The sequence below is a fragment of the Mandrillus leucophaeus genome, unplaced genomic scaffold (genome assembly GCF_000951045.1).
Source record: "Mandrillus leucophaeus isolate KB7577 unplaced genomic scaffold, Mleu.le_1.0 Scaffold160, whole genome shotgun sequence".
Lineage (NCBI taxonomy): Eukaryota > Metazoa > Chordata > Mammalia > Primates > Cercopithecidae > Mandrillus > Mandrillus leucophaeus.
This window is the reverse complement of record NW_012101588.1, coordinates 3195957-3210419: the sequence shown is the minus strand read 5'-3', so window position 1 is coordinate 3210419 and position 14463 is coordinate 3195957. Positions and strand designations below refer to the sequence as shown.

The window sequence follows — 14463 nt, the reverse complement described above, 5'->3', positions numbered from 1 at the left end:
ACAGATGAAACTGGTAAATGACATCATTATCCTGACCAGAAAATTAAATAAAAAGAATACTGACCCTCCACTCTTGAGATGAGATGGTAAGGATGTTGTTCCTTTGAACATTTCTTGCTCCTTTATTTCACTGAAGCCTCCATCATAAGTTAGCTGAAGTGGGTGACTCTTTAAGTGGCAAATAGCATTTGATTTTGTTAAATAAATCCCATTTATTTTCACCACAGAGTCCCCCATCACAACTGTTTCTTTGGATTCCACTGTCTTCTTTGCTGCAATATAACCAAGAAAATGTTTTGTTATTCTTATTTTAGGAATCACTACCTTTCAATGTTATTTTTCAATCTAAGAATTTATATGATTTTAAAGTTATACATTGCTTATAATTAAGTCCAGAATTTTATGGCCAAAGCCTTTCTGAGCATACACAAGACCAATATCTTAAGCCTAGCACCATCAATTCTGCAGGTAAAAATGTATAGAATCTTATCTCTATCAGCTTAGGGTCTACCTGAAGGCAAACTCTCGACTTCAGGCTTATAAACTACCTAGTCCACAGAAGTAGTCCTGTGTTCCATAACAGCAGCTCTTCCTCCTGAATTTGATCATGCAATTTTTCATTCAAAAAACATTTACTGAGTGGCTTCCCCATATCAAACACTGTCCTACGCACTTGGTGTGCATCAAAACAGATCCCTGATCTCACAGGGCTTATATCCTAATAAACAGAAAACAAGCAATCACCATAATAAATAAGGTATACATGGTGTTATAAGATAATAAGTGCTATGGGAAAAAAGCAAAGTATAAAAGTGCGGAAGGGTTAAGGGGATTGGGAATAGGGTGGGTACAGTAGGGTAGGGAGGACAAATCCTTTCTGGGGTGAGGCATCCAGCCACCAGGGTCAGTATTTTGAGCAGAGAGATCAGCTGGTACAGAGGCCCCAAGGTAGGCTGAAGTGGGGGACTCTTCAGCACCCACTGTGCCTGGGGTGCTCAAGGAATAGCAGGAATGCAGTGTGCAAGGAGGCGAAGAGGAGGAGAGGTGATTAGAGGGGTGAGGGGTGGATTGTGGAGGCCTAGCCTAGTAGACCACTACTCTGCAATGGAAAGGACAGGGCATTGAAACATACCTCTGAAGAGGGATAAGATAGAGTTGCAAGAAGACATCATTTTTGTTTATGACTCCAGATTTTTAGACATATAATAATATAGCACTTCCCTTTTCAGCAAATTGGTATTAGGAATAGCTTATTGTCTATGCTGCCACAAGGCTGTAGTCTGTGAGAAAACATTTTGTTAAAGGGGAAGAGAGTAAATCTCCCATAATACAGTGTGTTGGGGGGTGGGGATGAGTTTCATGTAGAAAAATACCTACTGTTTTGCAAGATTTTTCAAAATGACTCAAGGTTTCCTTTCCTTTTCTGTACTTACTAAGAAACCAACAAACCAATAAAAACTAATAATAACAAAACCACCTATTCTACCCCTCTGACCAAACTCCCTGCTTTCAAAACACTAAATTTTAAAACTGAAAGGAACCTTAGAGATTCTAGGCTTCTTATTTTTTTTTTCAGATGAGAAAATTGAGAATCCAAAGGTTCAATGACCTAAAGTCACAGGGAGAGCCAGGCCCACGGGGTGGGAAGAACACAGGCTTTGGCTCAGACTTGGATTTGAGTGCAGGCCCCCCTGAGCACCGGCTCTGTGATGTGGACGCTCAATACACACCACCTTCTGTGGTCCCCACCTCTTGGGGATGTGGTGAGATTTAAAATGATGTGGCCTAGTAAAGTGACTTATATGGTGCTAGCACACTCAAAACCTAGAAGTTATTGTCATTATGATGACTGGAACCCAAGAATCCTGACTTCTGGGCTAGGGCTCTCTCCATACCACCACACCACCTTCAATGACTTTACTACTGAATTATGAAGCACACATTCTGTTTCCGATTACAAAGTACTTTTAGCCTATCGTTATCTTTTAGCATTCGTTTTTCTTATTCATTCACTCCCTGAATATTTATGAAGCACCCACCACTATGTGTCAGGTGCTGTTCACTGCATGGATGAAGCCATGGTGAACAAATCCTGGCCATCACGGAGCTTCTAGGAGGGGAACCCAACCATACCTAGTGGTCAAGGAGCTACACCTGTCTATCTTCAAATCTACCGGAGTAAGCTTGTCAGTTATTACTACAACGAAGAGCTGCCCTGGGGGGCTCACTCTCATTCCTGATGAATGTCCCCGATGAAACTGAGCACGCATAGCCATGGTCTGTATCCTCTTGGTAGATAGTAGAGGCACATTGTATGAATTTTGTAATGGATCATGCGTAAACTTCAAAAGGAAACAGCTCCCAGCAGCCTTACCATGCAGGACCAGTTCAGTTTCACAAATATTTATTTGGTATCTGTTATACACCACACCCTGTTATAGGCTCTTGGGCAACAAATAGAGAAAAACACTTTTCTTAATGACGTTGCTCTGTCTCGTAGGGGAGACAAAGGGGGCAGATGTGTAAAGAGATAAATGAAGCCCAGTGTGGTCCCAGTCAGGTAAGGAGGGGGCAGAGAGTGAAGAAAGCTTGAAGGGTTAGGAGTTGGTCAGAGAAAGCTTCACAGAAGAGGTGGGGGCTAAGAAGCATTTTGAATGGTTAATAAGAGGTAAACAGCTTGAAGAAAAGAGAACAAAAGTCTGGAGTGAAAGCCAGCTTCAAGTGTGTATTGCCGGTACAGTTAGGCAGGGCCCCACTTTTAGAAGGGCCCACACTTGTTTTAAGGCTCTGCTGTGGCTATCTTGAAACTCTTAATAATCTTTGAACAAAGGGCCCCACATTTTCATTCAGCATTGGGCCCAGCAAATTACACAGCAGGTTCTGCCTGAGGTTTGAAACAGCAGGGTGGGTGTAGGGAACAAAAAGGGGTTCCACCCTGCCGGTGCACCCACCGTGAGGGGGCAGGCCCAGGACAGGCGTGAGCAGGGCCTGGAATGTTGGGCTGGGGCTGGATCACAACACAGCTGTGCACTTGGAGGAGCTGGGACTTCATCCCCCGCCACCCCCACCGGAGCTCAGCAAACTACAGCCCCACCAAATCTTCCCCACCTCGTTTTCATGTAGCCTGCAAATTAAGAACGGTTTTTACATTTTTAAATGGTTAGAAAAAAATCAAAGAAAGAACAATATTTTGTGACAAGTGAAAATTAACATGAAATTCAAGTTTCAGTGGCCACAAATTGGCGGATGGCTGCTTCCACCCTACAATACAAAACTGAGGAGGTTGAGCAGAGACCATAGGGACCAGGTCTAAAATACTTACTATCTGGCCCTTTACAGAAAAAGTTTGCCAACTTCCATAGTAGGCTAGTGTTTCGCAAATTGTTTTCCCAAAAGACAGATCCCACAGTCCAGCAGGTTTGTGAAATGCTATGTTGAATTAAAATTAAACAGATTTCTTTACCAACACTTTAATACACTCATGTGCACAGAGACTCTCCAAGAAGATGAGGGGTAGGCAGTGTTTCCCTGACCTATTTGAGCACTGAACCTTTTTCCAAAGAAAAACTATTAACATTTTGCCAAAAGTGTTCCCTGGAGTTCCCTGGAACTCAGTTTGGCAAACACTTCTGCAGGCACAGCGGGGCCTCTGAAGGGTTTTCAGCAAGAGGATGGTGCAATCTGATCTTTATTTGCTTCCCGACCTCTTGTGCTTTATGGAACACACAGAAAATGATCATTTTTCATGGTCCCCTGGGATAAAGGGATAACATTGCTGCTCATAGCCATGTCGTGTTGGGAGCTCAGCATCCTCAGGCTCCACTGGCTGTTCCTCGGGCTGAGGGCCTTGCATCCACCGACCTGCAGACCATCACAGCACCCCAGTGAGCAGAGGGTGGTTTAAGAGCAGCAAAACAGGATGAGGCAAGAGGGATGGAGGCACCACGGCAGTGGTGAGGGAGAATGCAGACTCAGGAGCTAGTCAGGAAGCACATGTAGGGCTGGGTGACGCAGAGTTTGACAGGGATGGCTGAGGAGGTGGTACTGCTCTCAGGCCTCTTGTCTGGCTTGAATAACTGGGGAAGCATTCACAGCAGTGCCGCCTCCAGCCAAAAGCCCTATGTGAACGCAAAGCAGTTACACTGCTGGCCTTGTGGAGATGACTACACAAATCTCTTCCTCTTTCACTCTCTTAAAGCAGGAATTCCAAACCTGCCACCACACCCTGGCCCTGCTTGTGGGGTAGTGTCAGCCACAAATGACTTCACAGCAAATGAAGGGATGCCCTCCTTTTCTACAGTCTCAGTTACCCCACAAAGCCCACCTCTTCTAAACAATAGAGAGGATCTGAAGTGAAACCCAGGGAGCTGTTATACAAATGACAATGATTCCAAGGCTGGAGAGCTCAAATATTTTTTATAACTTTGTAATTGGATGACATGTGCTTTTAAAATAACAACGAGTTTCTGCTGCCAGTATTTCCTGAATGCTGGCCCAGACCTCAGGGATGACCTGAATGGTGAAGAGGGTGACTGCAAACAGGGTGGATAAAAGAGCCACGATGAAAACATGCTTCAGTGCACCTTGAAGGTGTGAAGCTGGCCTCAGTGCTGGGAAATGACAGCTGCACAGGGCATCTCCCAGAGCATGCAGACAACAATCAGGTACCCCAGGGGGGAAGGAGCTAAGTCACTGGGGAAGCACTGAGGAGGAGGATGGTGGGCAAAGCACTCATCTCTGCAGTCACTTTCACATCAGTGCAAGCAGCAGGGTTTTCTAGTGTGCACGCCCAAAAGTTAAAAATGCATGAAACACATACACAGTATTCATCCTCACAAGCAAGAACACAGAATGAAAAACAAGGTAGGAGTCCTCGCACCAATCTGCCATCCTGTTCATAAGAAGTGCCCTTCACCTCCAGGTCCCAGCACCCCCCATCTTGGCAAGCCCTTTGCTCCTGCAATTACCAACCCTTTCTGATTTACCTGAGCTGACATGGGACTCTGGGGGTGGAGCTTTTGCAAAGCTCCTCAGGCGATTCTCATGGGCAGCTACAGATGAGAACTGCTGTTGTTGAAAAAACACACGTCATGTTGCCTCTCCCTTTTGTAAACCCTACCTTTTCACTACAAGTAGAACACAGCTGGGTGTGTTTCCCATGTTCCGAGGCCCTGGGCAGTTCTGTGGCCTCAGCTCCCTGTAACTTCCCTTGATCAGCCACTTTCCAGCCACCGGACCTCTGGGTCCTCCACCACCGGCACTTGCTCTCGTGCCTGGTCATTGCACTCGCTTTTCATGTGGACACTTGCTCCATGGATTTTTACACAGCTGCCTTCTTCTCATGAGTCACCTTCCTACTCAGCTGTCAGCTCCTCAAAGATACCTTTCAGAGCCACCTGAGCTAAAGCAAACTACCCCACCACAGTCACTCTCAAGTCCATTATCTTGTTTATCTTCTTCAGAGCATTCATCAGCACTCAAATTATCTTATTTGTTCTCCTGTTATTGTCTATCTCTTCTCACTAGATAGTAAGCTCTCTGAGGGCAGAACTCTGTTGGCCTAGAATGGTGCCTGGCACTTAGTAGGAGTTCAATAAATATCAGACTGACTGGCAGTGTAAGAAAGGAAACAAATTGGGACATCGAGGTAAAGCAAGTTGCCTGATGATATACTTGGTCACAGCATCACAGTGTGAGGCACACACCCTGCACATCCTCATTGTCTTGTTTTTTCTCTTCTCTTTTCTTCCTTCCTTCCTCCCTCCCTCGCTCTCTCTTCTCTTTTCTTTTTCCTTTTTCTCTTTCTTTTCTCTCTTTTCCTTCTTTCCCTCTTTTTTTCTTTCCTTTCCTTTCCTCCTTTCTTCCCTCCCTCCCTTCCTTCCTCCTTGCTCCTTCCTTCCTTCCTTCCTCTCTCCCTCCCTCCCTCTTTCCCCCCCTCCCCGCTTCCTCCCTTTCTCTCTCTCTCTTTCTTTCTTTCCTTTCTTTCATTCTTTTTCCTCCTTTATTCTACCTCTTCAGCCTCATCAGGGACCAAACAGGCAAGTGAATGGCACAAGCCAGGGACATGGTGACTGCAGACCATATCCTGGCCACAGAATGGGGGTACCACTCAGCTCCAATCATGCCCCATTGCGGCCACATGGAACGGCGACCCAGTGTTGCCAGATTTTTCACAAGGAGTCATAAATCTGGATTCTTCCATGAGATTCTTCTACTTTTTAAATGTTGGAAATGAATTTAAAAAAATACTTGTTCAGGCCGGGCGTGGTGGCTCAAGCCTGTAATCCCAGCACTTTGGGAGGCCGAGACGGGCGTATCACGAGGTCAGGAGATCGAGACCATCCTGGCTAACACGGTGAAACCCCGTCTCTACTAAAAAAAATACAAAAACTAGCCGGGCGAGGTGGCGGGCGCTCGTAGTCCCAGCTACTCGGGAGGCTGAGGCAGGAGAATGCGGGAACCCGGGAGGCAGAGCTTACAGTGAGCTGAGATCCAGCCACTGCACTCCAGCCTGGGCGACAGAGCGAGACTCCGTCCCAGAAAAAAAAAAAAAAAAAATACTTGTCCATCAAGTACGATGCTCAGGTGGGGGCTGTGATCTTTGGTATGTATCTTCCAGGCTCTCCCCATCTCTCAGTGACTGTAAGCCTATCTCTCTTCATCAAATCTCGTTGATGGAGGGAGAACCAGTTCTGTCAGCTCCTGGTAAAGTGGTTTCCCAACTTGTTTTGACCACACACAGTCAGAAATCGTTTGTAATATGACCCTGAACACACACTGAACACCAAAGTAAAGTCTCCTGAAGCAAAACTTACCCCTATTGTGTGTTACGTATTCTGACATTTTCCATTATATTCTATTCTACTTTATTTTTTAAAAACGCTGGTGGGATCCACTAAATTGATTGTCATCCCACTTCTGGGTCCTTTCCCACAGTTTGAGAAACCCTTAATATGCCCTGGATGGGGAGTGATTCCAATTGTTGGTGGGACTCCTCGGGCTGTGATCTTTAGCCTCTCTGTTCCCAGGTTTAGGTGCCTGGCAGCATTCTTAGGCAGTAGGAAAAATCCCATTGGAATTTTGCTTACATGCTCACATGGGATCAGAAGGGTATTTTCAAAGAAATAACCTTAATGAACATAATAAGAATCTTACCATTTTCATTAATTTCTAATAAAATTAACAACTTTTTGAACTCTAATTTAAAAATTATTTATTTCTGATATACATGAACTATCCACTAGGGAATACTTATCCTAATATTCTTTTTTTTCCTTTTTGTTAAGATGGAGTCTCACTCGTCACCCAGGCTGGGGTGCAGTGGCACGATCTCAGCTCACTGCAACCTCCACCTGCTGGTTTCAAGCAATTCTCCTGCCTCAGCCTCCCAAGTAGCTGGGATTACAGGCACACGCCACCACACCTGGCTAATTTTTGTATTTTTAGTAGACACAGGGTTTTACCATGTTGTCCAGGCTGGTCTCAAACTCCTGATCTCAGGTGATCTGCCTGCTTTGGTCTCTCAAAGTGCTGGGATTACAGGCATGAGCCACCACACCCAGCCACTTATCCTAATTTTCTTTTCCTACCAACTGTGATATTTAGGTATTCCTTATAAGCACCCGGAAAAATATATGAACCATGTTTTTTAACCAGCTTTTTCCCAATATTAACTAACTCTTAGTTAATATAAAAATCATCCAGGGTTAGGAAAAATCATATAAAAATAGCTTTTGTGTGCAAACTCAAGAAGCATGCCTGTCCCCAGAGATTATAGGATGTTACATGACCTTACAGTCAGAGGGAGGAAGGGATCTGTCCGGCAGAAGGGCCCCCTGGGAGGCAGCCCTGAATAAGCGAGCCCTGGCACTGCTTATTCTTCTAATCTTCGCAGGGTCCACTGGGGGCTTAGGAAAGGAAAAGCAGGAATCCTCCTCTCTGGTGGGAGATGCTGGAACTTTCGGTTTCTGGAAAGAGATTTTTTAAATAATTGGAATGACTTTCTGTGTCTCAAACAACACTTACCTCAGAGCTAGCCTTCCAGAAGAGCATGAGGCCTATCTGCCTGGCTTCATCTTGGCTTCCTGATTCTACCAGCTCACTGGCCCATCTTACATAATGTGATACATGTAGATATAAAGCATTTTTAAATTGTTTTTCTCAATCATATTGTATTAACTACTCTGTTGTGCTATTAGCATACTTGAGTAAAACAGTTTACATATGCTAGCAACCAATATTATCTGTATAAAAGACTACAAAATTGGCTGGGCGCAGTGGCTCATGCCTGTAATCCCAGCACTTTGGGAGGCCGAGGCAGGTGGATCACCTGAGGTCAGGAGTTCAAGACCAGCCTGACCAATATGGTAAAACTCCGTCTCTACTAAAAATACAAAAATTGGCTGGGCATGGTGGCGTATGCCTGTAGTCTCAGCTACTCAGTAGGCTGCGGCAGGAGAATCGCTTGAACCCAGGAGTTGGAGGCTGCAGGGAGCCAAGATTGTACCACTGCACTTCAGCCTGGGCGACAGAGCAAACTCCATCTCAAAAAAAAAAAGACTACAAAATTACATATAGCGTATTCAACATGCTTTGCAAATGTCTGAGTTCAAGTCAGTTCAGAAAACACTTATTCAGCACCTATATGTACCAAGAATTATGTGGAATATAAGTGGTACATTTACGTATTTTGGATGCCACAAATGTATTTTTTTAATGATATCAAAATTTTTAAACAAGTTAGGTGAAAAAGTCATAAAACATAAAAGAAGTTGTCTTAGACTTATGATATGAAAGTGTTTTATTTATTTATTTATTTATTTATTTATTTAGAGACGGAGATTCAAAATGGTGCGATCTTCGCTCACTGCAACCTCCGCCTCCTGGGTTCAAAGATTCTCCAGCCTCAGCCTGCTGAGTAGCTGGGATTACAAGAGCTTACCACCACACCCAGGTAATTTTCGTTTTGTTTTTGTTTTTTTTTGAGATGGAGTTTCATTCTTGTTGCTCAGGCTAGAGTGCAATGGCGCAATCTCGGCTCACCGCAACCTCCGCCTCCTGGGTTCAAGCAATTCTCCTGTTTCAGCCTCCCAAGTAGCTCGGATTACAGGCATGCACCAGCACACCCGGCTACTTTTTTTTTGGATTTAGTAGAGACGAGGTTTCACCCTGTTAGTCAGACTGGTCATGAACTCCTGACCTCAGGCAATCCACCCACCTCAGCCTCCGAAAGTGCTGGGATTACAGGCGTGTGCCACTGCGCCCGGCCGAAAATGTTTTACTTTTTACATCTCAGAAATTCTATGCTGATACTCTATTTTTACCCCCTTCTTTTCTTAAGTGTCGATGTTGATACTCTTAGTAGAGGAACATTACTAACAAAATTCTAATTCCTTAAAAACTTTTTTAAAAACACCTGCACCAAGTTCTGTGCCGCCCAGAACTCCCTCTAATCTGAGTGGCCTCTGACCTGGTGCCCTCATAGGGTGACTAAGCTCCTAGTTTTAGAGTTACCTGGTGCTCTTATCCTTTCTGCCTCCAATATCAGCACAGTTATTTGCCTATGAAAGAACAACCTTATAGCAGCAAGTGCTTTTAGCTGTAACCAAAAATAATCAAGTTAACATGCCTAAAGTCACTTTCATAATATGCGAATGAGTAACTCACTATCCAATAAGTTAATCAACAAATTTTTGAAACATCCAGTGTGAAATCCAAGTCATATAATTTGGAAAATTGGGTGAAGTCATTTATCACGTATGACACATAATCTCAAACACTTGTTTTCTCACATACATGAATAGAACATAGACATCTATATTAGGGTGTTCCTTCCAAGAAGTTGTTCATTTCAATAATGATGACATTCTTCAAAATGTTTATTTCCTCTTGTTCATTTGTATTTAGGATCGGTTTATAAACCAGACCAAAAAAAATTGTTCTATGATATTAAAGACATATTTTTCTAACATAGCTAGAAAAAAACAGTAAATAAAATAATCATCATAATACGGAAGAAAGCATAAATCACTTTTGGAGACCTGGAGAAGGACCCACTCACTAGTTATGTGAACTTGTGCAGGTCATTTACTTCTCTGAACCCGCCCAGCTATAACACAGAGACAGTTCTTACAGGGCCATTCCCATAAACACAATTCCTATTATGGAATGTGCTGCTATATGGAACTAATGTGTTCCTAAATGGAACTGGCTCAAGAAATGCCAGTTCCTTTCCCCATGTAAGTTTCTCAGCCCTTATTTATCAGGTTTGGTTCCAAGTTACTTTTAACTCTTCCCAAAAGTAAAGGTCCTAGCCTCTGACACAGGCTTGCTAGAATTAAGATATTGGATTCTGAGGGGTCTGTTCTGAAGTAGGTAACACTTGTTTGTCTGCATAAATTGCATTATATTTGTTTAACAAATAGTCACTTTACTTTTTAGCCTCCCCACTTTGTTGCAAAATATTCATAGGAATGTTACTTAGGACATGAAGCTAATAGGAACAGAAAAGCTGAGAGTGTAATACAGGAAAATAGGTGTTTTCTGTGCAATTATGAAAAATGAAATACAGAGGGTAATCTCAGTTTTGAAGACAGATGTGTGGTTTTCTTAACTCAAAATGTCTGCATTCTGCAGGTACCCTGAAACTGAAACAAAGATCAAGAACTCTGTCAAATAACAATCATGCAGACAAAGCAAACGGCTCCTTCTGCAGACACCCAAACTGTATCAAATGAAATTTTTTTTTTTTTAAGACAGGGTCTCATTCTGTCACCCAGGCTAGAGTGCAATGGTACGATCATGGCTCACCACAGCCTTAACTTCCCGGTCTCATGCGATCCTCCAGCCTCAGCTTCCTTAGTAGCTGGGACTACACGCATGCACCACCACACCCAGCTAATTTTTTATTTTTTGTAGAGATGGGGTCTCCCTATGTGGCCCAGGCTGGTCTCAAACTCCTAAGCTCAACAGCTCTCCTGCCTTGGCTTCCCAAAGTGCTAGAATTACAGGCATGAGCTACCATACTCAGCCAAAAGATTTTATAAAGAGGGAAAACATGGTTTGGAAAGCAAATTTCCCCACAAGAGAATCACTGAATTTTCTCTGCAGGGCAAGATAAAAGTTCCACAAATGCTCCTCGATAAAAGGCATTATTTTCTTAGTGCAAAATTAGTAATTGTATAACAAAAATTCGGTTCCATTTTACTACTGACATTTAATAAATTATGTGTCCCATTTAAACATGCATCTCGTGGGACTACTTAGAATATACAGTGACATATGTAAAGCATGTTTAATTATTTAAGAGAAAACAACTAAATGACTCAGCAATTTCTTTTACGCCAAGTTCTACAAAATGTTCTATCATGCTGTGGAGTAAAATGACTTTTATAAAGAAAAACAGCAAACACGTTTCTCTCATAAAATTCAAATAATTTTAGAAATCAGAGAATGCTGCAAGTAAGTTTAAGTTTTCACTTCAGGGCCAGGTGCGGTGGCTTACAACTGTAATCCCAGCACTTTGGGAGGCCGAGGCGGGTGGATCACCTGAGGTCAGGAGTTCAAGACCAGCCTAGCCAACATGATGAAACCCCATCTCTACTAAATACAAAAATTACCCAGGCATGGCTGTGCATGCCTGTAGTCCCAACTACTCAAGAGGCTGAGGCAGGAGAACTGCTTGAACCCAGGAGGCAGAGGTCGCACCACGGCATTCCAGCCCGGGTGACAGAGGCAGACCCTGTCTCCAAAAAAAAAAAAAAAAATTCACTTGAGAACCTTAGCTACCTCACATTTTGTTTCATGACACTAACCTGTGACTTCAGCATAATCAAGGACACAGGCACAGCCATATTTTAAGGTCTGTTCTGGCTGGTGGACCTGTTAGAGTCCATTGAAGACACAGTCTATTTCCACAGGACAACCCCGTTAAAGAAGACACAATACATGGAACTAAGTTTAAGGTATCATATCCATCAGGCTGGCCACGACTCTTCCAAGCACTGTCACCTTGGCCAGTTTCTGCCCTGGCTCTTCCAGATCACCCAACAGGGTCTCCCCACATCCTACATGACAACTGGAAAAGGGAGTTCAGGACATCTCACCCCAGAAATTCTGGGGCTCACAATTTAATCTGAAAAGCAACAGATCACACACACATGCAACGAAAGACACCTTGAAAGTCAGAAAGCAAATATTAAACAGTCTTGCAAGCGGCCAGGCACAGTGGCTCATGCCTGTAATCCCAGTACTTTGGGAGGCAGAGGCAGGTGGATCACGAGGTCAAGAGATTGAGACCATGCTGGCCAACATGGTGAAACCCTGTCTCTACTAAAAATACAAAAATTAGCTGGGTATGGTGGTGGGCACCTGTAGTCCCAGCTGCTCCGGAAGCTGAGGCAGGAGAATCACTTGAACCCAGGAGGCAGCGGTTGCAGTGAGCTGAGATCGCACCACTGCACTCCAGCCTGGCAGCAGAGCTAGACTCCACCTCAAAAAAAAAAAAAAATTCTCACAAGCACAGAACCTTTGTGACGCAGCAGTTCTGTGTGCACTTCTATTACTATGATTTTCTCCACAGGTACACTGGGGTCCTCTGTCACTCTCGGCATGTGACTCACTGCTGTAATGTCACCGTTTGCTTTAGCAATCATGAAAGAAAAAACACTGCTTTGGCTCTACTCTATTTGTCTTACCATGGATCGCCCATCCCCAAGGTTTATATGAGTTCCTAGGTCCCTTTCTTTTAAAAATATTAAATTTTGTTTCACTTATCAATGACCTGGAGCTTGGTTATGCTGCTCAAACTAATCCACACTGTTAGAAGTGGGGCTGGTAGTTGCCCAGAGAAGGCAGTGGCTGAGAGGGGCCATGATGGCAGATTCAGAGCCCAGAAATGATCGATTTGATGATGCTGGTAGTGACCTATTTTTTCCTTTTGAATGTTGGTTACTGAGTGTGTTTGGTTTGTGTAAATGTATCAAGCTGAATTCTTCTGTGTCAATAAAAAGTTGAATAAAAACATTTGGGGTTTATGTAACTGGACTCGGTAAGTTTAGGAAACCAAGAAAATTCTATCTTGTTGACTAAAATAATGACGAAAGATAACACTTCCTGCTTATTCACAGGGTCACATCTCTTTTCTGACTTTATACAGTTCAAAGCAAGAGAGCAGTTATCTCTGTGTAAACAAATTTGAACACCATCTAACCAGAGTAGAAGAAAAATAGGACTAACTATCACCCAACTGTCCCAGGTCTCAGTGCTCCTGTGGAGTGGCAGGGAGCTGCTAACAAGGAAAAAAGATGTAAGCTGGCACACCTATATAGCAGGTAGATATAAACGTTAATGAAAGACAACAAATCAGGCAGGCACAGTGGTCCATGCCTGTAATCCCAGCCCTCTGGGAGGCCAAGGTGGGTGGATCACTTGAGGCCAGGAGTTTGAGACCAGCCTGGCCAATATGATGAAACCCAATCTCTACTAAAAATACAAAAATTAGCCAGGTGTGGTGGTGCACGCCTGTACTGAGCCAAGATCATGTCATTGAACTCCAGCCTGGGTGACAGAGCAAGACTCTCTCAGAAAACAAACAAACAAACAAACAAAAACTACAAATCAGGGTGCTTCTGCTAATAGGAACCCCCTGGGCCAGTGGGGCTGGAGGGCAGGGCCTGAGCAATCAGGAACCATGAGCGTCAGCTCTTCCTCTTCTCAGAAGCCCTGGGCAGTCCTGAGTGTGGGCAGCCCATTGCCTGCTGGAGGGTGTGTGGGGAGCACAGGCCACATAGGATGGGGAGAAAGAGAGAGAGGGTAGCTGTACAAAAGCAGCATTGAGCTAATCTGCTCACTGTAGGAGCTGAAAGGCTGCTGTCTGAGTCCCTGGTCCCTAACTGACTGCTGGTGGAGGAATTGTTAAAAGGCAAACTGGTCTGAGAAAGTGTCCTAGATCCAAAAAGCACTGAGATTCAACGGGCTAGTTCCTCACAAACTCTTTCAGCAAATGGGTCCCTTAACTGTGAGATACTTCTCCACCATTCTCTCTCCCTCTCTCTCCAGTTATCTCCTTCTCTCCACTCTCTCTCCCTTCATCTATCTATCTCTGCCCTTTGCCAATTTAGTGGTTACCAGAGGCAAAGAGTTCTTTTAAAAAATGAAGGGATAAAGAAGAAAAAAGGTGGAAGGTCAGGTAGTGTGGGGCCATTTTCAGAATTTTTTGACTGGGGGCCCCAAATTTTAATTACTGTTCAAAATGAAATATACTTAAGACCCTCACATAATCCACAATAACAACAACAATCTCAAATTAAGTAGTCATTTTCGTTAAAATGGGAGCTTCTTAGACGACTTTTACTTTGCTTTTTGTTTTTTTGTTTATTTTTTTTGAGATGAGTCTCATTTTATTGCTCAGAATGGAGTGCAGTGGCATGATCTTGGCTCACTGCAACCTCTGCCTGCTGGATT

The 14463-nt window shown here is 43.8% G+C and overlaps 1 protein-coding gene across 1 annotated transcript in view; it reads right to left on the bottom strand.

The window, feature by feature from the left end:
• The window catches only part of ARMC2 (armadillo repeat containing 2), a 126825-nt gene that overhangs the window by 97322 nt on the left and 15040 nt on the right, over nt 1-14463 (bottom strand). Inside the window, exons 5-6 of the mRNA XM_011975944.1 lie at nt 7796-7967; nt 65-272 (exon numbers count right to left, since the gene is read on the bottom strand). Of these exons, the coding sequence (XP_011831334.1) occupies nt 65-272; nt 7796-7967 (380 nt within the window). The remainder of the gene's footprint in view (nt 1-64; nt 273-7795; nt 7968-14463) is intronic.